General features: G+C 41.1%; 1 protein-coding gene across 3 annotated transcripts in view; it reads left to right on the plus strand.

Moving 5' to 3' along the window:
* The window catches only part of IMMP2L (inner mitochondrial membrane peptidase subunit 2), a 1,307,031-nt gene that overhangs the window by 1,066,190 nt on the left and 213,098 nt on the right, over positions 1-27,743 (plus strand). Inside the window, exon 6 of one of the 3 annotated variants that reach the window (XM_089673957.1) lies at positions 24,252-24,319. The exons of the other annotated variants lie outside the window; for them this stretch is intronic. Within the exon in view, the coding sequence (XP_089530083.1) occupies positions 24,252-24,319 (68 nt within the window). The remainder of the gene's footprint in view (positions 1-24,251; positions 24,320-27,743) is intronic. 3 annotated transcript variants of the gene reach the window in all.

Here is a 27,743-nt window from a genome sequence, read left to right on the forward strand (position 1 = left end):
AGCCCTTGTATTTAGTTGAATTCTGATGAATAATAATTAAAGATTCATATTTTCCATTATGCAGAATTACATCCAATTCTTTGAGACTATCTCTTTCAGAAGAAAGTTATTTAATTTTTTTCTATCATTTGCCTCTTTGGTGTTATTGTCACCAAGCATCAGCTCTGAGTTGAGTGGATATAAAATACATTTTTTTTACATCTTTTAGCTTTAGTGGTTGTGTTGCTATTGTGCCATACCCAGGAGCGATATTCCAGTTTTAAATCCACTTTTTGGTTGATGTTTTATTTGGTGTTTTCCTTAAGGTTTCTCTCTTCATAGCAGCTTGTTTTAATTTCTTTGAAATATCATAATGCTTGTTTCACTGCTTACTAGCAAGGCTTGGAGGTATAATGCTCAGTTTATTTTTATTCCAGGGCTGTTAAGGATGATTACTTATTCACATTGTGGAACTCTATGTGCTTATCTAAAATAGACAGCCATCAGACAGGATTTATTACTTTATAATATCAAATCACTGAATGTTTGCACTATATTCCTGTTAGTGTAGAATTTATATTGATATTTACTGCAGTCTTTCAGCATATTTTACTCCTTTTAGTTTATCGCTGTATTGTTTTTTTTCTTACTGTCTGAGTGCAATGTTTCATAAAAGGGGTCATCTAGCATGTTTTGAGTATGCATTTTCATTATGGTGCTTAAAATGTTATTTGATCAAGCCTAACTTCTTTTCTTGGCAGGGCAGATATAACAAATTTTGTACATTTATGACATGATGGGAGTTGCTGGACATAACCTAGCTGTCTTGGTCCATATTGGAACCAATGACAGAATACATGGAAGGTGGAGGCTCCTTAAGAATCAATTTAAAGAACTAGGCTGCAAGTTAAAGGGAAGGACCTCCAAGGTGATATCCTCTGGAATATTACCTGTGCCATGCGCAACTCAGGAAAGACAGGGGGAGATTAGAGAACTAAATGTATGGCCAAAGACCTGGTGTAAGAGGGAAGGATTTGGGATTCTAGAGCACTGGGATGACTTTTCATTGGGGTGCAACCTATATGCTAGAGATGGTTTGCACCTAAATGGAAGGGGGTCTGCTGTGCTGGGGGAGAGGTTTATGGGAAGGCTGTAGGAGTATTTACTAAAACAAAAACAATCTGCGCCACAAGAACTATGTGAAAAATTTGAATACTGCTGTGCCTTGATGAGAATCAAAAAGATCGATAAAAATAAAAAAAATCAGTGAAACAATAAAACAGTGCAAAACATGAAATGAATAAAAAATAATTATACACAAATCATAATAAATTCTGTGATTATAAATATATGTCCAAACCACCAAAATGAAAAAAAATTATAAAATTTGTGTCCAATTAAAAAAAGTGATGAAACCAAAAACAAAGAAAGTCCCCTTTAAACATCCAAATAGTGCTCCAAAAACATTTTTAGATAAGTGTAATACAGAGAAAAGACTCCACAGATCCACACCTTCCTGTGAATACTGATGTATTCTGCACTCACTAGAGATAAGAATAAATTGCGCTTTATGGATAAAATATTATCCTCCAATTCCCAGGGAAAATTTCCTCTCCATAGCCTCCTTCATATACAAGAGCTTCCTTACATCCAACTTCAAAAGGGATTTTTGCTCACAACGATGTGTTATATAGGAAAACAAAGGAGAACCAGTAGTGCAATATTGCAAATACTTTTAATTGAATAAAATAGTGCTAAATCTACTCACATTATAGCTTAAAATAAGTAGCCAATTGACAAAATCCTCCAAAATAGACTTCCTAGTGTGAAACAGATTCCAAAAAGTAAACCAAACTGGCAGCACTGAGTAAGAGATCAGCTCTAAGCATGTACAAGATTTATTTATTTATTTATTTATTTATTTCAGGTACTTACATAGCGCCGTCAATTTACATAGCGCTTTACATATATATTGAACATTCACATCAGTCCCTAACCCTCAAGGGGTGTACAATCTAAGGTCCCTAGCTTACATTCAAACATACAAATACTAGGGACAATTTAGACAGGATCCAATTCACCTACCAGCATGTCTTTGGAGTGTGGGAGGAAACCGGAGTACCCGGAGGAAACCCACGCAGGCACAGGGAGAACATGCAAACTCCAGGCAGGTGCTGCCGTGGCTGGGATTCGAACCAACGACCCTAGTACTTACAGGCAGAAGTGCTAAACATTTAGCCACTGTGCTGCCCAAGATGACCCTGGAACGCACTGACCGGATTGCGCTCCACTCACCCGGATATGACATCACACGCTCAACATAGGAAACCGGAAGTACGTCTGGCTGACGTGTTTCACCCCTCCTCCAGGTCATTATCAAAGACCTCCAGAGTCATCTTGTACATGCTTAGAGCTGATTCACAGGAAGGTGTGGATCCGTGGAGTCTTTTCTCTGTATTACACCTATCCTAAATTTGTTTTGGCGCACTATTTGCATGTTTAAAGGGGACTTTCTATGTTTTTGGTTTCATCACTTTTTGTATTTGGACACAAATTTTATAATTTTTTTTTCCTTTTAGTGGTTTTGGACATTTATAACCACAGAATTTATTATGATTTGTGTAGAACTATTTTTGATTCACTTCATGTTTTGCGCCATTTTATTGTTTCACTGTAGGAGTATTTCAACTAGGATCTAGGGGGGAGGGAGAATTAGATTATAACGGGCTATATAGATCAGAGAGGGGTCAGTACTTATTGTTGGGTGGAATGGGAAAAGATGGCGGAGGGCTATGGCAGATGATGAGAAGGTTCTCATGTTACAAATAACCAGTGGAATTGGTACCATTTGTATGAAAATAAAAAATATGCAAAATACGTGTGAACAAGGTGTGAATGATTTAAAGTATTTGTTCACCAATGCCAGAAGTCTGCTAAGCAAAATACATGAGTTGGAAGCTTTAGCACATGAAGAGAACTATGATTTAATTGGTATTGCTGAATCTTGACTTCATTCTTCACATGACTGGGCCAATAATATTCCTGGCTATGTTCTCTTTCGGATAGACAGGGTAAAAAGGAAAGGTGGTGGTGTCTGTCTCTATGTGAGAAGTGATCTCAGAGCGAGTGTGAAAGAGGACCTAGTTGATGGAGAGTGTTATGAAGCTGAAGAATTATGGGTGGAACCAGGGGCGGACTGACCATTTGGAAACTCGGGCACTGCCCAAGGGCCCGGGGTCAGTAGGGGGCCCCATGAGATGCCCCTGGTACCTTTTCATAGGATTTTTTTGAGTTTGGGCAAGGACACAGGGACCCCATGATCCCCTATTGCCCGGGGGCCCCATGAGTTGTCAGTCCGCCCCTGGGTGGAACTGCACACGGGGGTTGGTACTACAAAGGTAATTGTTGAAGTTTGTTATAGGCCACCCATTGTTAATGAGCAGGAGGAGACTCAGCTCCTTGCACAGATCAAAAAGGCTGAAAGGGCTGGGACAGTGATAATAATGGGGGATTTTAATTATCTGGAAATTGACTGGAATAATGATACTGCAGGGACAGTTAAAGGGCAAAAATGTATAAACCTACTACAGGACAATTTTATGGTACAGTTCATAGAGGCCCCAACTAGGAATGATGCTCGCTCTACTGGACCTGGTAATCTCAAACCATGCAGAGCTTAGTACTAATGTCCATATAAAAGAACATCTGGGTACCAGCGACCATAACATGATTTAATTTATTGTTCGCTGTAAACAACAAGCACATACAGGAAAAATAAAAACGCTCAACTTTATGAGAGCTAATTTTCCAAGACTGAGAGCTGCTCTCAAAGACTTAGACTGGGTGGGAATATTGACATTGATAAACACAACACAGAAATGGGAGTTCTTCAAAAAGACTGTATGTGAACACATTGCAAAATATAATTTTATGGGCAACAAGTTTAAAAGGCTAAAAATCAAACCTACTGTATGTGGCTTATGACCAAAGTTAAAAAAGCTATCAATAATAAGAAAAGAGCTGTTATTAATTATAAAAATGAAGGAACGCTATCATCGTTTAAACATTACAAAGAATATAACAGAATATGTTAACAGGAAATCAAGGCTGCAAAAATGTAAAATGAAGGACAGATTGCAAAAGAAAGCAGGACAAACCTCAAAAAATTCTTCAAATATATTAATAGTAAAAAGGTCCGGTCTGAGCATGTAGGCCCTTTATAAAATATTTTAGAGTGGGTGACTGGGGACAAAGAGAAGGCAAATTTATTAAATAGCTTCTTCAGCTCTGTATATACAAAGGAGCATGGGGGAGCTCTTGTCCATAATAGGCATGGTATTGACCAGGGGTGGACTGACAACTCATGGGGCCCCTGGGCAATAGGGGATCATGGGGCCCCTGTGTCCTTGCCCAAATTTAAAAAAGCCTATGAAAAAGGTACCAGGGGCATCTCATGGTGCCCCCTACTGACCCCAGGCCCCCGAGCAGTGCCCGAGTTCCAAATGGTCAGTCTGCCCCTGGTATTGACACAGCCCCAGATGATCCGCATTGGCTTACAACTGATATGATCCAGAGATATTTAGACAGAATAAAGGTGAATAAAGCACCGGGACCAGATGACATATATTCACAGGTCATTTCAAAGCCATTGTTTCCCATTTTTAGGGACTCTTTAACCACTTGCCCTAGAAAGGATTTACCCCCCCCCCCTCCTGGCCAGGCCATTTTTTGCGATATGGCGCTGCGTTACTTTAACTGACAATTGCGTGGTAATGCAACGCTGTACATACAGGTGAAACTCTAAAAATTAGAATATCGTGCAAAAGTTAATTTATTTCAGTAATGCAACTTAAAAGGTGAAACTAATATATGAGATGGACTCATTACATGCAAAGCAAGATAGTTCAATCTGTGATTTGTCATAATTGTGATGATTATGGCTTACAGCTCATGAAAACCCCAAATCCACAATCTCAGAAAATTAGAAAATTGTAAAAAGGTGCAATATTCTAGGCTCAAAGTGTCCCACTCTAATCAGCTAATTAAGCCATAACACCTGCAAAGGGTTCCTGAGCCTTTAAATGGTCTCTCAGTCTGGTTCAGTAGGAATCACAATCATGGGAAAGACTGCTGACCTGGCAGTTGTGCAGAAAACCATCATTGACACCCTCCATAAGGAGGGAAAGCCTCAAAAGGTAATTGCAAAATAAGTTGGATGTTCCCAAAGTGCTGTATCAAAGCACATTAATAGAAAGTTATGTGGAAGGGAAAAGTGTGGAAGAAAAAGGTGCACAAGCAGCAGGAATGACCGCAGCCTGGAGAGGATTGTTAGGAAAAGGCCATTCAAAAGTGTTGTGGACTTTCACAAGGAGTGGACTGAGGCTGGGGTCAGTGCATCAAGAGCCACCACACACAGGCGGATCCTGGACATGGGCTTCAAATGTCGTATTCCTCTTGTCAAGACGCTCCTGAACAACAAACAACGTCAGAAGCGTCTTACCTGGGCTAAAGAAAAACAGACCTGGTCTGTTGCTCAGTGGTCCAAAGTCCTCTTTTCCGATGAGAGCAACTTTTGCATCTCATTTGGGAACCAAGGACCCAGAGTATGGAAGAAGAATGGAGAGGCACACACTGCAAGATGCTTGAAGTCCAGTGTGAAGTTTCCACAGTCTGTGTTGATTTGGGGAGCCATGTCATCTGCTGGTGTTGATCCACTGTGCTTCATTATTCCAGGGTCAACACAGCCATCTACCAGGATATTTTGGAGCACTTCATGCTTCCTTCCGCAGACGAGCTTTATGGGGATACTGACTTCATTTTCCAGCAGGACTTGGCACCTGCCCACACTGCCAAAAGCACCAAAACCTGGTTCAATGACCGTGGGATTACTGTGCTTGATTGGCCAGCAAACTCGCCTGACCTGAACCCCATAGAGAATCTATGGGGCATTGCCAAGAGAAAGATGAGAGACATGAGACCGAACAATGCAAAAGAGCTGAAGGCCGCTATTGAAGCATCCTGGTCTTTCATAACACCTCAGCAGTGCCACAGGCTGATAGCTTCCTTGCCACGCTGCATTGAGGCAGTAATTGCTGCAAAAGGGGCCCAAACCAAGTACTGAGTACATATGCATGCTTATACTTTTCAGAGGTCCGATATTGTTCAATGTACAATCCTTGTTTTATTGATTGCATGTAATATTCTAATTTTCTGAGATTGTGGATTTGGGGTTTCCATGAGCTGTAAGCCATAATCATCACAATTATGACAAATCACGGCTTGAACTATCTTGCTTTGCATGTAATGAGTCTATCTCATATATTAGTTTCACCTTTTAAGTTGCATTACTGAAATAAATGAACTTTTGCATGATATTCAAATTTTTTGAGTTTCACCTGTAGATGGAATTTATGCAATTTTTTCCCACAAATAGAGTTTTCTTTTCGGTGGTAATTGATCACTTGTGTGTTTTTTTTTATTTTTTGCACTATAAACAAAAAAAGACCAATAATTTTGAAAAAAAGCTATATTTTTGACATTTTGCTATAAAACATATCCAGTAAAAAAAAAAAAAACTAATTTCATCATAAATTAATGCCAAAATGTATTCTGCTATATGTGTTTGCTAAAAAAAAAAATCCCAACACATGTAATTTAATTGGTTTATGTGAAAGTTATAGCATCTACAAATGTTGGTATATATACTGGAATTTCTATTTATTTATTTATTTATTTATTTATTTATTTGTTTGTTATACTAGTAATGGCGGCGATCAGTGACTTATAGTGGGACTGTGGCGGCATTCTGACACTGGGTGGGAACTGACTAACTGACATCCCAATGACATTAATACAATGATCAGTGCTAATAAAAAGCACTGACACTGTACTAATGACATTGGGCAGGAAGGGGTTAACATCTGGGGCGATCAAAGGGTTTACTGTGTGCTGTGTGCTGTTTTACTGTGTGTGCTGTGTGTTTTACTAGGGAAACATGCTGTGTATTTCTCTGCTGTGCAGAAAAATACACAACAGCATGTTATTGCTGGCAGGAGAGAGACCTGTGTTGTTTATACACAGATATCTCCCCTGTCCCTCTTTCTCAGTGATCGTCGGGTGCCAGAGGGAAATCAGATGGGACCCGGTGATCAACATCTGTAGCCACCAATGGCGGAGCGTTTAGGGCAGCGTGTAGGAGCCCCCTACCTGGAAATACTAAATACTTATATATATATGATTTGCGCAGCACTGCCACCCTGTAGTAGTATTTTTGCTATAGGGTGGTGGGAAAGCAGTTAATGACTGGCACATTATCACTGGTTTGGCGTAAGGCCAATGTGGTGCCAATATTTAAAAAGGCATCAAAATCTTTACCAAGTAATTATAGACCTGTTAGTTTAACTTCTACAGTTGGGAAGATACTGGAGAGTTTAATAAAAGACCACACAGATCAGGTCTTGCTGGAAAAAAATATTTTAAGCAACAGACAGCATGGATTCATGAGAAAAACAGATGTTGTCAAACAAATCTGATTTCTTTTTATAAGGAGGTGAGCAAAACCTTGAACAGAGGGGTGGCAGTGGACATGGTATACTTGGATTTTGCAAAGTGTTTGACACAGTTCCCCACACATGGCTAATGTGTAAGGTAAAGTCTACAGGCTTGGAAAAATCTGTAAATGGATAGAAAACTAGCTAAAACATTGTATTCAGAGAGTAGTGGCTAATGATTCATACTCTGAATGGTCTAGGGTTATTAGTGGTGTTGGTTTCAGTGTTGGGACGCTTAATTTTTAATATATTTATAAATGATATAGGGTCTGGGATCAGTGTAATATTTTGGTTTTGTGCTGCCCTAGGCAAGACTAAAATTGGGCACCCCCCAGCATCTAAATCCCCCCCCCCGTTTAAGATCCACTCCTTCATCTGTAAACCCCACCCCTTCCTATTTAGGCCCCACCTCTTCCTATTAGAGATCCACCTACTGACAACTATGGGGCGCTATTCCTCCCACTGACATCAATAATGGGACACTATTCCTCCCACTGACACCAACAATGGGGCACTATTCCCCCCACTGACACCAATGATGGGGTACTATTCCTCCCACACTGACACCCATGATGGGGCACTATTCCTCCCACACTGACACCAATGATGGGGCACTATTCCTCCCACACTGGCACTAATGATGGGGCACTTCCTCCCACTGACACCAATGATAGGGCACTATTCCTCCCAAACTGGCACTAATGATGGGGCACTATTCCCCCCAGTGACACCAATCAGAGAAAGAAAGAGGAGGGAGGGAGCGAGAGGAGGGAGAGAGAGAGGAGATAGAAGAGAGAGGAGAACAGAGAGAGAGGGGGAGGAGGGAGGAGGGGGGGAAGGAGGGGGAGAGAGAGAAGAGAGAGGAGGGAGAGAGAGGAGAGGGAAGAGAGAGAGAGAGAGAGAGAGGAGGAGAGAGAGGGGAGAGAGAGAATAGAGGGAGAGAGAGGGGAGAGAAGGGAAGAGGGGGGGGAAAGATGGGGGAAGAAAGAGAGGGGGAGAGAGGAGAGATCGAGGGGGGTGAGAGAGAGAGGGGGAGGGAGGGACAGGGTAGAGAGAAGAGAGAGAGGAGAGAGCAGGGAAGAGAGAGGGGGGGAGAGGGAAGAGAGAGGGGGGAAGAGGGAGAGGGAGGGGGGAAGAGAGAGAGGGGGAGAGGGGGAAGAGAGAGAGGGAGAGGGAGGAGGGGCGAGAGGGAGAGGGAGGGGGAGAGAGGGGGGAGAGAGGAGGGGGAGAGGGAGGGGGAAGAGAGAGAGGGAGGGGAGAGAGAGACAGAGGGGATAGTGAGAGGATAGAGAGAGGGGGGGCAGAGGGGGGAGGGGCGAAGAGAGGGAGGGGGAAGAGAGAGAGGGGGAAGAGAGAGGGAGAGGGGAGAGAGACAGGGGGGGAGAGAGAGAGGTAGGGGGAAGGGGGAAAGAATACACAAGGCTGGCTGGAATTGTGGGCGGGGCAGACACTGGAGGAGAGGACGGGAGGAGGAGGGGCAGCTTTATCTCTCCTCTCCCATCTGTGTGAGGGGGGAACTGTCATCACTGGGGACTGTATATGCTGACAGATCCCCTGCAGTGCTGGAGGGGGGGTGGCCGTGAGGGAGCATACAGTAGCTGACCGTATGCAGGAGATGAATAGGGTAGGTGACTGGCGTCACATAGAGCATAGAGAGAAATGCACGGTCCTCTATGTGCCACCCAGCCCCCTCTCCAGCCGGCTCCATGGCTGACAGGTTCTCTGTCTCCTTACCCATCCTCGCAGCCGAGCACACATGAACCCGCCCAAGCACGCTCCCCTGGCCAAACACAGCCCTTTGCAGCGACAGCACTGGTCCCTTCTGCCTGGGGGCAGTGCCGCCCCCCTGAAAAGTGCCGCCCAAGGCAGATGCCTTGTTTGCCTCACAGCAGATACGCCCCTGTCTGGGATTAAAAATACTGTTTCAGTCTTTGCAGTTGACACCAAGCTGTGCAGTGGAATAACGTCCTTACAGGATGTCTCTCCAATTTACAATCCTCCGTCCTCAATGCATTGTTAAACTTCGCAACTATGTGGCAAATGAGGTTTAATGTTGATTAATGTAAGGTTATGCACTTGGAGTCTAAGAATATGCATCATACATACTAGGGAGAGTACACCTGGGGGAATCAATGGTGGAGAAGAATCTGGAAGTTCTGGTAGATCACAAGCTTAATAATGGCATGCAATGCCAAGCTGCGGTTTCTAAAGTGAGCAAAATCCTCTCTTGTATTAAAAGAGGTATAGACTCCAGAGAGAGAGATATCATTTTACCCATGTACATATCATTAGTAAGACCTCATCTGGAATATGCAGTTCAGTTTTGGGCACCAATTCACAAAAAGATACTGGGGAACTGAAGAAAGTACAGAGAATGGCAACCAAACTGACAAGAGGCATGGATGAGCTCAGCTATATGGAAAGATTAAAGAAACTGAGTGTATTCTCTCTTGAGAAGAGGAGATTAAGGGGGGGAGTTATACTCAACATGTATAAATACATCAGTAGTTCATAGGGTCATATAGTGAACTCGGTGTAGCGTTATTCACACTTAGGTCATCACTGGAAGAAAAAAGGTTTAACATCCAAATAAGGAATGGTTTCTTTACATTAAGAGCTGTGAAAATGTGGAATAGACCCCCTCAAGAGTTGGTTCTGGCCAGCTCAGTGGATTGCTCTAAAAAAAGGCCTGGATTATTTTCTAGATACACACAATATATTAACATTTATAGGTAAAGTTGATCCAGGGAATATCTGATTCCCTCTTGGGGGATCAGGAAGGAATTTTTTCCCCTGCAGGAGCAAATTGGATCATGCTTTGCTGGGGTTTTTTTTGCCTTCCGCTGGATCAACTGTGGGTATAGGATTATAATTTTTTTTTTTTTTTGGTTGAACTGGATGGATTTTGTCTTTTTTCAGCCAGACTTACTATGCAAAATATGAAACTACATGCTGCAAAAACAGTAACCGAATTAGGATGGTGCATTTATTGCAAAGGGGTGGGGATAGGTAGTAAAGGCTCACAAGTTCTCCCAGTAATTCATAATACGTTCTTCAGGTTAAAAATAATGATATGAGAGTCTCCGCCCCAAATTCCATACAAGACTCTTGGTGCTCATATGGATGTTAAGGAGAAACTCCACACAAAATAGTCAACCCAAACCCAGAGATCAGCCCACAAATCCACAACTTTATCAGAGTATAAAGGCTGGCATACCAGGAAACAGAGACAAGCATGACCCCCCTTTTCTGAACCATACCAGGCCATATGCCCTCACAATGTGAGAGTACCTTGCCAGGGGGGGGGGTCACCCCTGGCAAAGCGCCTTATCCTCATGATGATGAGGACAATGCTCTCTTTCCCACAATCCTGTAATGGTGGTTTGGGGTCTGTGGGCAGGGGGCTTATTGGAAACTGGAATCCCCCTTTAACAATAAGGGGGCACTTAGATACCACCCCAACATGTGAATGAAGGATACATAGTATCCCTGCTCAATCATAAAAAAAGAAAGTGTAAAAGTCCTTTCATTAAACAAAGAAAAAAAAAGTTAAACAATGTAAATCCATCGTCAATCATGTTATCTAGTAATTTTGATCCATATCAGCCATGATGCCCACTAACCCCCCACCAATGTCTGTTTCAGCTGCTTTACTCCTGCTGAATGACAGATCCAGCAGATGGCAGCTGATTATAAACAGAGGAGCATGGTCTCTTGGGTGATGCCATTGACCACATATGGCCAATGACATCACTGGTATCCCTTGAAGATTATGTCTTTATATGATCTGTGTATCAATGTGTTTAATTTAGAGGAAAAGCAAAATGATGTGACTGGGATCCAGAACATGCTCACCTTTTATGAAATAGACAGACTTTAGTACTCACTGTAACTTTGGGATTAATTTTAGTACAGTGTGTTGGAATAGGAAATAACCATAGTTTTTGCCAAAGCAAAAGTGTAAAGAAGGGCTAGTACCTACTAATTCTGAGTCATATTCAATAAATTCCTAAAACATGTCCCCTTTTGTCATGTAAAGTATTTCAATCTCAGGATTATTTTTGAAACAATGTATGCATGACACAAAGCCAAAGGCACAGCTGATATGCATACTGCTTTTGGCAATGGCAAAGCAAAACCATTCTGTTCTAATTGAATCCAGATGGTTGCTCTTCCTCTTTACCAGTGCAACTAATCCTTTCCCTCTTATTTCTAGAGCGCCTAGAATAACATAAGTTCATGTACTTGCCATTGTGACTAGACAATAGAAACATATGGCCACTTTATAAAGGCGCTAATAAATTCTATATATTGATATTTTCTTTAAAAGATAGCACATGCTCCATCGTACTTTTACATAGATCTGGTATTTATGGTATGTTGCTGCAATTGCAACTTTAATACAAGTTATTGCTAAATATATCTCAGAAAAATATTTATAGCAATGCTGCACTGAAGGAAATGTCACAAGGATCCTGCTGCTTTATTTGATCTGTGTTTTCTACACAACTCCTGTTGATTTTTCCTATAAGAATTATCAGCGCACCAGTCATCAGGGAGACAGCTGTGACATGAGGAGGCAAAGTCCTGCCTCTATCAAGATGACCACGTCTACACAGAGACACACTGCGGAATAAGGCATTTTAATTTAGTAAAGAGGAAAAGATCATATCCATCGGACCTACAGGCATTACTGGTGATTAGCCCTGTATTCTCCACATTTTATTTCCTGGGTAACAGAGGCCACAGTTTTGTCCATTAACATATCCAAGCCACATCTTTCTTACCACTTTTTGAGCACATCGCATAGCTTATCACTGTATCAGTATCTGAAGTTTAATCTGCTTGTATGTTGCTGTTTCTGGTTTCTTCCTCCCCAATAAAGGAGTGCGAGTTTCCAGGTAGACTAAATTCACACACAGATCACCCTAGGTAGTACCTAATTTGAACCTCCATAACTGAAATAACTGAAAAACAATGAATAAAAGGGGCAGGCCATGGGCAGTTTGGCTGGGGATGTTATTGCTAGATAATGCTGGACATCCTCTATGCAGGAAATAAGGCAGGCTCTTTATGACTTCTTACATATTACAATGCACGCTGTCAGAAGCCCACAGTGTGCAGTGATCTCAGAGTAAACAATTTCAGTATAGGAGAGGGTCCTGTACAACTGTGAAAAACTGACGGTAAGGCTAAAGTGGTTCTAAAGGTAGGTTTTATACTTTAATGCAAAGGTAAAAAACATTCCGCATGCAGCTCCCCCCCCCCCAAATACTTACCTGAGCCCCAACAGATTCCAGTGATGTGCATGAGAGCAGCTGCTCTCTCAGTTTACTCTATTGGATTGGATAGAGAGGCAGCAGCAGCAGAAGCCATTGGCTGTAAATCACATCCAGAAATAAATGATGTAGCGCTGAACCAAATATTAAATATATCAATAAAACGTGAATAAGAAATACATAACTAAATACACATAAAAGTGATAATCATACATACTATAAAGTGAAAATGATACAAGTGTGTAAAGTGACCAGGGCTCCCTGAGGAAGTCACGTGACTAACGTGACGGAACGCATAGGCACGTGGTGACGCACTTCTGGCGCGGACACCATCTTACTACACCAAACCCTTGCAAGTACACCCATAGCATCAGGTTTATATACTTGTATATCACTTTGTAAATGTGAGTGCAAAATTGGGAATTTTGTTCTATTTTTTACGTATTAAAGAGGTATTACACTATGGGAGATTCTTCTTATGTTTTTTACTGAGAAATTGGCTACACCACACCTTACTTACCTGGAGAGGATTTCACCACACAAACGCTTATTCCTGAAGGGGATATCGCTACAGGGAGAGGTTCACAGTGGCAGAGGAGTCTTTTGCATGGAGGATCCTGTTTGGTGATCCTACAGGTGTTTTGACCCTTGTGGGTCGCAGCAAGGAGGTGAGCGGGTATTTCGGATGTTTGTGGATATCTTTTGTGGTCACGCACATCCACTATCCATCTGCACGAGTGTCTTACACATGGAACAATGCGGTGTTAAAACACCAATTTGGACTTTTTTTCCTTGTTTTAAAAAATGTTATCATGCGTTTATAATTTATGCACGTTAATTGGATTCAGTGTTGCACGGGGTGTCATTTCACTTCCGTGCTCTGTCTATATTGTCACATGGAATTTTAGTTTTATATTTTCACGTTTTATATGTTTGGTTTGTTTATTTGATATTTGTTTTTTGTTTTTTTTCCTTATTTGTGGGGGAGTGATTGTTCACATTTAAATAAGGAGTGTTTCGTTGACATCTGTGTGGTTCCTTTGGTCTTTAGTCCTTTTTGCTCATCCTATAGTCCCATTTGGACTATTATCTGGTTCAAACTTATTGTTTGGAATTGTCACTATTTTGACTATCACTGTGGATCCATTAGTGGATCAGTTCACGTATTCACTATTCTTTGTGAGATTATTTGTGTGTACACTTTAGGTTATTGTTATCACTTTAGATCCCCTAGTGGATCGTTATTCACTTCTTTCACATTGGATCCCTAGTGGATCAGGTTACTTTACACACTTGTATCATTTTCACTTTATAGTATGTATGATTATCACTTTTATGTGTATTTATTTAGTTATGTATTTCTTATTCAGGTAGTATTGATATATTTATTATTTGGGTAGTGCTACATCATTTATTTCTGGTTATTCAATTGTCATAGGGTATATGATTAGATGTTAGCAGCTTCTTTCTATTAGGAGTTTTTTCACTATCGAGCATCACTATTGAGTTAGAAGAACAGGAGGTTCAACCATTATTATGTAAATCACAGCCATTGAGGAAAGAGTGGGAGGCGTGGCCGAGCCACATTCTGTATGTCAATGAACACACATAGCCAACTTGGGAGCGAGCATGCATGAGTGCCCTTATAGCAAGAAGCTTGCTATGGTGGTACTCGGAAGTGGGGAGTAGCCCAGAGCAGCGGTAGGGGATGCGAGAAAAGGATGATATGGGAAACTCTGTGCAAAACCATTGTACAGAGCAAATAAGTATGAAGAAAAATATGTTTAGAATCACTTTGATATTTTACTTACCAAAGTATGCATATCATACTTAAAGGATAAGTTAACCTTTTTTAACTGGCATTGGCTTTGCACCAGTGACCAGCAGATTTCTGGTGCCATGCAGGTCTCCTACAGACCTGTCAGCACATCTGCTTGCCCATACGGGAGGTACGGGCAAGCAGATATACTGACAAGAAGAATCAATGAACTACAAGCCGACAGCTGCAAAGACTTGTAGTTCATTAATTCACAGAACACCATGAATGAATGACGTGGCCGAGAGGGCAGAATCCTGCATGGCCGCATTTTTTTTAAAATTGTGACAGCTAGCAGGGAGGAGAAGATCCCCCGCTAGCTGTCATAACAGGGAGCTGGGAGAACCATAAATATGGATATAACATGTTACAAAAGGTGACCTTATCCTTTAAAAAAAATGTGTACTTGTCTCAACAGTAGGTGTTCCCAGATTATCTGGTCACCCTCAAGATGAAGATTTTATATTGGGCATGCTGGAATCTTTAGTTCCACAAAAGTCATGTTCTACGTCAGTGTGCTAACAACCTTTGTTAAACGAATGGTCCCACAATGCCCACATTAGCATTAGCAGAAATAGTAGAAAACCTAGTACACAAAAAGACACGCATTTTGAAGAAACCTACACAAAGCATATAAAAAGAAACAAAAGCTTCCTCCATTAAACAAGCCTCCGCTTACTAGTGATTTCACTGTAATGGAGCAGAAGTAGAGGAATGAAGAGCAGGGAAAATATCCTCTAGTTTTCTGCTATCATTGTGACGAACGCCAGATTGCTGCCACCATTATGTGACGATCCCACGATCGCTGTCGCCAATATGTGACAAACGCGGCGTCAGACCCCAGCCCTTCTCACCAAACTCGTGACCGAAGGACTAGCCAATCTAAAACCACGATGTCACGTGCGCAACAAAGTCACACCCAGCTGCACTCTGCACAATGATTTTCCAGCTACTGGGTCAGGTTAATTACACAATTAACCCTTCACACTGCCACCACCTCCTTTTTGTACAGAGAAAGAGGAAACTCAGTGATATCAGTTATAACACTATAATGGTGTCAGGAATCTAGGAATGACCAGAAACTGACACAGGGAAACGCAGGTTTCAGGTATAGTATAATAATACAGTTTATTATTAGCCACCCAGATATATATGTATAAACGCACAGTGAACAAACCAAACTTCCACTAATCTTAGTAGGTGCAGGAACACAGGCGTAGTCAGGGCTGGAGAGGTGGAACGGTCAGGCCGGCCTTAGGGTTCTGTAATGACCGTTTGGTGGTACCTCTAGTGGTCCCCAGGACAGGATTCCCCAGGGCGCGGAGTCTAAGTCCCAGTCTGCTTTTTCACCAGGGCCCCTGATGGTGGAGATGGACTTGGAGCAGACAGGAACCAGGTTGCGGCCCCTGAGTACACCTGCTAGTGGTAGAGGGATCCGCCAGAGGTATGTGCAGGTACGGCTGGATCCGTGCAGGATGGATGGATGGCAGAGTAGTTAGCGTGGTCAGACGGGCCAAGTCAGCAACGTGCGGGCAGCAAGGTACCAAAGGAGCAGGCAGAGAATGGTCAAGGTCACAAGCCGGGTTCAGTAACTCACAGGCAGCACGGTACAGGGGATCAGGCAGAAGGATGGTCAGGCAAGCCAGGGGTTCAACAGGAGACGGTCAGCAGAGGTCAGGATCAAGCCGGGTCAGCAACGAAGCAGGAACACAAGATACCAGGTACAGAGGCTCATGGGAAAACATACACCAAGGCCCAGATCACAGGCCTGGTCATGCCTTAAATACACCTTTCTGCAATCAGCCCCAGGTTTGGCTGATTGCACGTGTGAGCTTCTGGCTGCTGAGAGCACCCGCTGGTCAGCTCTGGTACTGCAGCCCACACGGCAGATGAGTCCCACCACCAGTGCTGAGTCCATTCCTGACAGGTTGAGATAATCGCCTGTATAACACTTTCACCACAGGCCAGTTATACAGAGGGTTAAACAAACACAATAGCGCTCTTTTTAGAGGCAGGAATTTATAAATTGCAATAAAGAGGTATAGAAGCAGTTTAACACTTCCAGAAGAAAAGATTTATTACTAAAAGGTCAAAAGGGTGCAATAAAAATATTTACAGAAAAAAGATGTAAACAATATATATATAAATATACAGAGAACAACAGCACAGCAAAGAGGTAACAGAAATTAGGTTAAAGGGTTAAAGTACTTACCAATCAGCCTTGGGTTTGCTGATCAAGTTTCAGAGCGAAAGGGCTGTCTCCCAAGTTGGTTCTGATGTTAAACGGGAGAATTCTTCAACTTCCCTCTCTTAGGCCTGACAGCTCATTTTGTAGTTCCCCAGCAGGGGGTGTCTCTGAAGTCAAGGACCAATACCCCGTGTAGGGCGTGAAGGTCTGGGCATAGACCTAAACTAGAGCCAAAATATCTTCTTGTTCATATTTTGGCTCGTAACTTTCCATCTGCACAAGTGACACTCCGCCCGCGGGTAGATTATTATGCAGACACGTCTGAGGATTGATTAGATATAAAATATGAAATCATACACTGAATGATTCACGAGATCTACTTTTCTGTTTTCCTATGTACCCCTGCCAAGGAGAGTGACCTATCAAATTGTTCGTCTCCTCTTGGCCAATCTGACGATATGCCTGGTTTTTATGTAAGTCCTTCATATTCCAAGATATGAGACATAGGGGAAAAATGGATTTTAAAAGGGCTATCTGGGCTGTGCTTAGCTAGAATCTCTTTGAACTCCTGGGAAGGCTTGCATTAGCTTTTACAAGGTGTTATATTTCACAGCTTTCTTAGACAACCAGGTGCTTAGCTTGGGAGAGGTGTACAGCTCTGGGCTCCCTGCTGGGCTCTGGCTGGCCTATGACACTTCCAGCACACTGGCCAAATGTCTCTGTGACTCTCAGAGAGGGGGGGAGGGGAGAATGAGGGTAAAACATGGAGACTCTTAACAAAATGGAGGGTTGGAGCAAAATGGTTGAACCGCGTCCATCTCTGTGTGTACACTTGCTACAATCATAGCTTCAGTTCCACCACTGGCAGGTTTCCACTTCCAGCCTATTGCTCGCTCTTTCAGCTTTTCTCTGTTATGATAGATGCTGCCACCGACCACTGGTGATCGCGAAACAAGGCAGGCACAGGCACAATATTATTCTAATGTGTTTAGTGATTTAAAAGGTTCTGCTGTAGAGACTATACAAAAGTGACTGTGCATGTTTCAGTTGTTGATTAGAATTAGCTTTTTCATAATGCAGGATGTTCCAAACCATTGTGGACTAGCTTCAATATGCAGATATGTTGCATATACAAAGGCCTAGAATAGCAAGGCTAGCTCATTAGAAATATGGTAAGGTAAAGTAAAAGATTGAAGCCAGCCTGCTGCCATTACCCCTAACGATTAACTAATACACTTTTTTATTTTTGTGCATGAAATTTGCAGTCTCAAAGACTTTTGGTTATCTCAATTAAATTTAGCTCTGAATAAGAGGTGTGCTTGTATGTATATATATTCCATGTTATAAAAACCCTGTTTATGTTTATTTGGTCATTAATGCATGTTAACAGTACAGTAATGCATGTTATTTTACACTTTAACTTGCCTGTGTTAAAACGGCCCATTTATTTTAGAGTGCTAACACATGGCATTTTCTATAAAGCAGACATGAACCTAATATTTGGTCTTTTTACTCAGTACTTGGTTGGTCTATATAGTGCTAGGTAAATACATGCCTTCGTTTTACAATGCTCTTCAAGTAATAGGCATTTTCACAAATAAAAGTTGTAAGAAAGAGATAGCTTTACTGATTACTGAAGGAAAGAAAAGGCACTGATTGCCAAAAGTTGTCAACAGAACAACAAAACAGTACAGAAAAATAACACTGGTCTACAAATACTCACGTACACTCAAGCAAGAAGTCACTGATTAAATCACTTAGTAATAAAAAGCTTAAAAAGCAATAAATTCATCTACCCACACAGTGAAAGAAAACTTAATCTGAGACTCTGTCAGTAGAAAGTATGACCAAATGGGTCCAGGCTTTTACTTCAAGTAAATTCCTTGTAGCTCTTGTGCAGAGCCCATTTGAAGGCTGCCCTCACTTTTTTCATATCCAAAACCATGGGTTGTCCATTACCTCTTTTCTCTTTCATCAAACTGTATCCACTTCATTCTTCTCTCTCCTACATCAAATATATCTATACCTTCAAAATCCTGTTTAAACTGGAGTTTTTGAATTCCTTTTGTTTCGACCAGCTTCGCCTTGAAGGGAGAGTCTTTGTTTCATTGTATGGACCTTAGATATTTCATTCACATTTAAACGACAGAAATCTACCTAGAAGTTTCTCTGAATCACAGTTAATTAGTTGACTTACACATGGGAGTTACTGATTTTTTCCATAGCTTGCATCAAAATCTCTAAAAAACATGCTGGCATGTTCGTGAGTGCCATTTTTATTTTGCTGTTGGTTCTTGCCTAATGGATTGGCAGCATGCAAATATGAGGCATTAGTTCTCCAAAGTTCATTCACCAAGGTTTGTATCTCGCTATTTGTCTAATGTACACTTTGTAGAATGTAGACTTTAAAAAGTCAAATTATGTTAAGGTATTTATTGTGTCCAGCTTGCACCAGTAACAGGACTTTTGAAAAAACTAAATTGTAGGTGATTTTTGTAAGCCCATTCTTAAAGAAAACCTGCCACAATACATAAGCAGTGGTTACACTGATATCAAAATGATCAGTAGCTCCCGTGACCTAGGTGCCTGATCTTGCAATAAATGTCCTGGACCCTTTTTTTTCAGATCATACTGGATATTCTGTCAGAGCTGCTCTGAGATATGGGCCTGGTCAAATATAATATACATGGTGATGAGATTATCCAGTCTTTTAGAATGTTTTTGGAAAAATATCAGAGCTTTGTTAGTGTTGATGTATGTTGGTGAGTATGACTGGACGAATAAAGCTTTACAAGTATTTTCAGTCTTGAGGCACTACTCTTTAGGAGACATGCCAAGTTGTAATTAATTCTTAATTGTACCCCAACACATTGGCAAACACAGTACATTTTCCCTGGCAGATGATTTAAAAAAATGTATTTGGGGACTTCTTTCCCTGCATTGCTATGGGTATGGCAGCCCAGTGAAATGAATGGGCTGCCCTATATGCACTGCAGCTCAACCTAGAGCTCATTCACATGTGAGGTTGTGGGGTGATAAACCCATGCAGTTGAGCTTTGTTTTTACCACCCCCAACTGCTCCCCCTTTAGTTTCAGAGACAGTAGTGAGGATAGTACACATGCTGTGGCCACAGCTGGAAGTATTCCCTTCAGGTGAATGGGGCCACACTGCAACTGCCCCACAACTGTGTACAATGGTGATGCTGCATTTAGGGGCAACATATCAACTGCCCCTATTATGCCTGAGCCCTAAAAACGCAGTTCTTATCGTATAGAATTAGGGGTCAATATTAGGAGTAATGTACATACCTACATATAGCTACATTGAAAACTGCAGTACTGTGTTTGCACTTGCACTGCATGGTACTGCCCTGTAGGGACAGGTGGGGAGGTCAGGATTCAGGAAGATGCCTCCGCTTTTCCTTTGCTCTGCATTCACTGTCATGAATGAGCTCCCATTGTGCCGATGTATAGTTTGGCCAAGGAGTAGAAGCTCAGACTAATCTGAATGTCTTTGCCATGGCTCCCCTGAAAACCTCAGGTGGCACCCCCATTTGAAAAATTCTGCACTTGAGTAACAACCCAAACTCTATTTATTGTATGCCTATTAGTTGGCCTGGGCAAATACCTTTATTGACCCTTCATTATAACAGTTCTATATACTTGATGATGCACACATGATGTAGGCAAGTATTGGTTGGGTTAGGGTGGGTTTTTCAAAACAAATGGGTTACCATAATACATCCCATGTTTACACATGAATCCCACCTTGTTTTTTTTTTTAGTATTTACCACAATAACTAAACACATACTGTGTGTGTGTGTATATATATATATATATATATATATATATATATATATATATATATATATATATAGGGTCTTCAAAAAGTTTCAGCACTTTTAGAGTTAGAATAGAGTTAAAAAAAAGTGTGGAAACTTTTTGAAGACCATATATACAGTCCTCAGCATAATTGAGTACACCCCAACAGATTTGTCAGAAAACCTTTACTTTCTCTTCCGAATCAACATTTTCTATGGAACACTATACTAAAAAATTCTCCCAAAAATGCTGACCATTAATTGCAAACAAGAAAGTATTTTTTCTAACAAATTAATTCAAGACCATGTTGCAAAAACGAATACACCCTGATGAGTCTTAGGAGCAAAGCTAAATTTTAGACAACAAAATCCTAATTAACAAGAATTCAACTACAGTTGAGCCTAATTATTCATTAAACAGGTGTCCAGCAGACAGTTGATTATAAAAGGGCATTACTTAAGAAAGAAAACCCCTTCCCATTTCATGTTGTCAGCAATGGCACCACATGGAAGAGAAATGGCCTGACAAAGAAAATAATTTCTTTACACAAGAAAGATGAAGGCTACAAAAAGATCAAAAAACCTTTACTTATCAGTCAGAATACTGTAGCAAAAGTGATACAAAAACTTAACAAAGATGGAACTGTAACCATCTCACAGAGAAGTCCAGGCCATCCACGAAAGTTAACACCTCGATACAAGCATTTTCGGATGAGAAGGGTGGAAGAAAATCACCATGCAAGTTCACTGCAGTTAGCTAAGGAAGTATAAAGCCAAACTGGGTTGATTGTTTCCTGTGACACAATACGATAACACTGCAGAGGAATTGCATGCATGGGTGTTGTCCACGAAGGAAGCCTCTCCTAAAGCCCATGCACAAAAAGCCAGCCTAGATTTTTCCAGGGCCCATGCTGAAAAAGAAGACTCCTGGGATGTTGTACTCTGGAGTGATGAGACCAAGATAAATGTTTTTGAAACTGATGACTTCAAAACTGTATGGGGTTACAAAGTTGAGTACAAAGAAAAATGCATGGTGCCTACAGTGAAACATGGTGATGGCAGTGTCCTTCTGTAGGGCTGCTGGTGTTGGGGAGCTGCATTTCATTGATGGTATCATGAGTTCACAGATGTACTGCTCTATATTGGAAGAGAAGATGCTACCATTACTCCGTGTTCTTGGCCGTCGTGCACTTTTCCAACATGACAATGATCCAAAACACACATCTAAGTTGCATTTCTGAAGAAGAACAGAGAAAAAGTGATTCAGTGGCCAAGTATGTCTCCTGATTTGAACCCAATTGGACATGTATGGGGAATTCTAACAAGTTGAGCATCACTCTCCGTTCAGCATCCAGGCTCTAAAAGAGGTCATTCTTGAAGAATGGAAAAAGATATTGCAATATGTCGCCAACTTGTTCATTCCATGCCTAGAAGACTTGGTGCTGTCCTTACAAATCATGGAGGTCATACAAAACACTAGATGTAGTTGTTTTTGTTGTGGGGTGTACTTATTTTTGCATCAACTAATTTAAGTTGAATTTTGTAATCTAAGTTATATTATTAACTTTACTTTTCATGTAATGAGCAAAACAAATGTTCTTTAAGACTGTTTTGTCAAAATTTTGGAAATTGTTCTTGAGTTCATTTTGATATTGGTCTAAAATCTTACCTTTCAAAAGGGGTGTACTCAGTTATGCTGAACACTGTAACTATATACAAACTAGAGTAGTGGACTATTCATTCATTTAGCCCTCTAGCTGACCAGTGATGACCCTGTAAGATATCAGTGTGAGTTTTATCAGAGATGTTTTTTTAAAAAAACATTTTTACACGCTGTATATAGTTAATGTTTCTAGGCAACATTCTGGAATCCAGTGAATGAATTATCATAAATTAGCTATACTAAGAAAAGTATGTTTAAGGTGTGAATGAACATGTTATGTGTATAGAGAAACTGTTAAGAACTGTCACACGTGGCACTTCATTATAAATGTTGTGCAGGAAGTTATGTGAAATTTTAATGACACTTGATTTACATTACAAGTTCATTATTTCTAAATGTAATTTAAAGTGTGTGTAAACCTCTCCCATGAAATGTGAACAAAGCACAGCCTTCTGTAGTGTGTACTTGTCGCAATCCAGAGCATGAAGTGTAATTTCTGTCTGCTGCCTCTTTCCTCTGCTATCTGACACCTATGACATGTTTTCGTGATGCCAAGAGAAAAAAAGTGATGGGAAGGATCTCCAGCACAGCCATGGCTCTGTTTCTGTGTACTGTGTGAAGGCAGTATTTCCCTTCCCTCCAATCAGCTCTCACTGAGTTCTTCAGAGTGTAACTGTAGTTCCCTGCCCCCTTCTTTCTGAAAGCTCAGACAAGCTGTATTATTTCTGCACTTTAAATGGCTGTATAGCAGAGAAGACTGCAGATAAACAGGTATATATATATATACAGTATATATATATTTATATATATATATATATATATATATATTGCATAGGAGGATGTGTGTGAGGCCAGTCCCTTCACAGGTAAGGGTCGTCAACCATCTTAAATAACATCTTGTGCAATAGAAAAATTTAGACTGTCAGTGCTGACCTTCTCCTGAAAATGCTGGTTGCCTGGCTGTAATTCTGATACTTGACTTTAACACTTTGAGTCACTAACCTTTAACCAGAAATCTAAAATTCTAAAGGCTGATTTGGACTGTGACGATCGCGCGTTAGACCCCCAGCCTAGCCAATCTTAAACTGCGATGTCACGTGAGTAACAATGCCATGCCCGGCTGCACCCTGTACAACGATTTTCCAGCTAATGGACCACAAATCGATGTACGGCAGCCTGGGTGCGATTGTTACTGGGTCAGGTTAATTACGCAATTAACCCTTCACACTGCCACCACCTCCTTTTTGTACAGAGAAAGTGGAAACTTGGCAATATCAACAATAACACTAGGATGATTGGATAATCGTCTGTACACCACTGTCACCGCAGACAGGCTATACAGAGGGTTAAACACACATATTAGCGCTCTTCAGCGGCAGGAATTCGTAAATTGCATTAAGGAGCTTTAGAAACAGTTCAACACTTTCAGAAAGAAAGATTTATTACTAAAAGGTCAAAAGGGTGCAATAAAAATATTTACAGAAAAAAGATGTAACCAATATATATATAAATATACAGAGAACAATAGCACAGCAAAGAGGTAACAGAAAGGAGGTTAAAGGGTTCAAGTACTTGCCAATCAGCCTTGGGTTAAGCAGATCAAGTTCAGAGCAAAAGGGCACCGTCTCCCAAGTTGGTTCTGATGTTAAACGGGAGAATTCTTCAACTTACACTCTTAGGCCTGACAGCCTATTTTGTAGTCCCCCAGCAGGGGGTGTCCCTGAAGCCAAGGACCAATGCCTCATTTGGGGGGGGGGGTTGTCTGGGCAGAGACCCAAACTAGAACCTCTCATAGCTCATGTTTTGGCTCATAACTTTTCATAGGCATAAGTAACATTCCACCCGCGGATAGATTAATATGCAGACGCATCCGAGGAACGGTTAGATATGAAATATGAAATACGTACTTGAATGGTTCAAGAGATGTAATTTTCTGCTTTCCTATGTATTCCAGCCAGGGAGTGTGACCTATCAAACGATTTGTCTGATTGTGAGCAATCTGAAGATATGCCTGGTTGTTACGTAAGTCTCTCATATTCCAAGATATGATACATAGGGGAAAAATGGATTTTAAAAGTGTTATCTAGTTTCTTAGTCCTCTGGAATGTCTTTGAACTCAGGGGAAGGCTTGGGTTATCCTTTTACGAGGCACCAGATTGCACAGCTTGCCAGCCAGCCCGGCACCCAGCTCAGAGATGTTTTATAGCTCGGAGCTACCTGCTCTGCCCTGGCCTGCCTGTGACACTTCCAACACACACACCGACCAAATGTCACTGTGGCTCTCAGAGAGGGAGGGGGAGAATCAGGAAAGATATGTTTGTACAAGATTGATGATCCTTTGCCAAGATGGATGGTTGAACCACGTCCATCTCTGTGGGTACGATTGCTACATGAACAGGCACTGTTTCATTGTGTTTGATATGTTTTTGAAGGACAGGTCAATTGAAAGTCATTAGGTTCCCTTTTACTTCAAGGGTGCATCATGGATAATTGTTCTGAAGTTGAGTTGGACTGGGTTAGCTCTGGTCTTGTATGTTTAGATGCAGCAGGATGTGTTTGTATTGCAGGTAAAGGTGTTAATATGAAGATTTTTGCTGCAGTTTGGGTGTGAAAGTATGTGTTTAAGCAGTGTGGAATTCAAAAGGTGATGTTTGACCACAATGCTCATCTAAACAAATGCCTATTGTTCATTGACTTTCATTTGCTGGATGTTTGATCTATGAAGTAGCAAACCATTTGTAGCCATTTTTCAGAAGCAATTCATTAGTGACAGTACACTTGCTTGTCTTATGATGGAAATGTTAAAAAGGCCAAAGAACACATAAAAACGATCAAAGTAGTTGGAGTTATTAACTACCAATCTGGTTAAGCCGAGGAATAACACCTTTGGATAACCATAGATTCTAAACTAAATATTTGACATACCACCTCAGACTAAATGGTTCAATATGCATTGCCAGGTAAGGAGATACCAGAGTGGGGCTGGTCATGGGTTTAGTGAATATAACTCTCCTCCTTGTGATATTTTTATAATGAACCCAGTGGTTTGTTGTAGCAATGTGTAGCATCCGATTTTATGTGTTACCATTTCATTTTACTTACTACTACTATTATTACTACTATCATTTAGTGAAGTTAATTTTATCTATAAAAAACAAATTTAGATATCTTAGATGGTATTGTATATCTTTATTAGTCTTTACATGTGATATTAAAGTGGTCCTAAAGGCTGAAGGTTTTTTTACTCCTGGGGTGTAAATCAATTGAAGTTTAAAGCAAATAAATATATCTTCCTATCTATTTATATCTAGCTGCATAAGGAATAAAAATAGTTAAAGTGGTTGTAAAGGTGGAAATTCTTTTTATCTTCATGCGTTCCATGCATGAAAGTTAAAAGAAAAACCTTTTGTGTGTATCTCCCCAACCCCCCTAATACTTACCTGAGGCCGATCTCGATCCAGTGATGTGCACATGAGCAGCGGCTCTCATGGCTCTCTCCCTCCTCATTGGCTCAGAGACATCAATGGAAGCCATTGGCTCCTGATGCTGTCAATTACAGTCAGTACGAAGGGAGCAGAAGGTGGGGCAGAGCTGTGCTCTGTGTGTCTATGGACATGTAGAGTGGGGGCTCGGGAGCAAGCTTGTACAAGTGCCCAGCAGGGGACCCATTAAGAGGAGGATTAGGGCTGTTCTGTGCAAAACCATTGCAGAGCAGGTAAGTATGACATCTTTGTTATTTAAAAAAATACCTTTAGTACTACTTTAAAGTGATTCTAAAGACTGTTTTTTTTTATTTTACGACATCCTATGCATTAAGGTAAAAAACATTTTGCATACAGCTCCTCCCTTATATTCATCTGAGCTTGATCTCGATCCAGTAATGTGCACTAGAGCAGCAGCTCTTTCACCTCTCTCTCTCCTCATTGGAGAGAGGCAGCTTCTGTCAGAGAGCAGGAGAGGGCAGAGCTGCGCTCCCCACAGAGCCAACTCAGAAGCGAGCATGCCTGAGTGCCCCCATATCAAGTGCATTGCTATAGGGGCACTAGGCAGGGGGAAGGGCCAGAATCACTGGCGGTAGACCCCAGAAGAGGATGATTGGGGCTGCTCTGTGCACAACCATTACACAGAACAGGTAAGTATGACGTGTTATTAAAAAAATAGCCTTTAGAATGACTTGGAGTTTTATATTTTTGGTCCCTTCTCCTGAAACATGTTGTCTGTATTTGACATTTCTCTTCAATAAATGTTTAAATGAACTTTCAAATGAAATGACTCTTACAAGGCACTCCAAACCTCATATCATTGATTTGATCTTATTATGAATTTACATTTTTCCACTGTGATGCTGTGTCCCATAGATTCTATCAGCATTATTTTTATTGGATAAATAACAAGTGAGCCTAAAGACATTATAAACCTTTCCACCTGCACCTTGTGTTTTTCACCTCCTTAATATTTGCATTGATCATGTACCAGTCACTAGTAGTGTACACAAGGCTCTGTACTAGGTTCTGTGCTGTTTAAGCTAAATGTAAGTGATATAACTAGAGGGTTGTTAGGTAAGGTATGTGTTTTTGCTGATGACACAAAGGTGTGTGATAGAATCTATATCCCCGAAGGTTTCTGCAACATGAAACATGATTTTGCATTGCTGAAAGTTTGGTCAACACAGTAGAAATTGCAGTTCAATGTTTCTAAATGTAAAATAATGCAACTAGGGAAAAAAGAATGCTTTGAAAGAGTACAACATTGGGAGTAAAGTGATGACCAGCACTATAGAAAAAAAAAGATTTGGGAGTACTTTTTTCAGATGATTGCAAAATGAGCAAACAGTATGGCCAGGCAGTGGGAAAAGCAAATAGACTTTTTAATATGCATTACTAGAGGGGTCACTAGCAGGAGGTCCCTATTCCCCTATATAGGTCTTTAGTTGGACCTCATTTAGAATACTGTGTCCAGTTCTGGAGACCTCACTTGCAAAACATTTTGATAAGATATAACAAGTCCAGAGACAGGTAAAAAAAATGGTGAAAGGTCTAGGGCAGGGGTGTCAAACTTGCGGCCCTCCAGCTGTTGTGAAACTACAAGTCCCATCATGCCTCTACCTTTGGGAGTCATGCTTGTAACTGTCAATCTTGCAGTGTCTCACAGGACTTGTAGTTTGGCAACAGCTGGAGGGCTGCCAGTTTGACACCAGTGGTCTAGGGGATAAAACACATCAGGAGAGACTTCAGGAACTTAATATGTACAGTCTAGTGGAGAGAAGCAAAAGGGGAGACATGATTGAAACCATTAAATACATCAAGGGGGTGAATAAGAGGGCAGTGTTTTAAGAATGAAACCAAGAATGAGAACACACGGACATGACCACAAACTACATGGAGGAAAGTTCAAAACTAATCTTAAAAAGTATTATTTTACTGAAAGAGTAGTTGATGCTTGGAAC

Source organism: Staurois parvus, unplaced genomic scaffold (assembly GCF_062004578.1).
Source record: "Staurois parvus isolate SC_StPar_1 unplaced genomic scaffold, SC_StPar_1.0 ptg000147l, whole genome shotgun sequence".
NCBI classification, from domain to species: Eukaryota; Metazoa; Chordata; class Amphibia; order Anura; family Ranidae; genus Staurois; species Staurois parvus.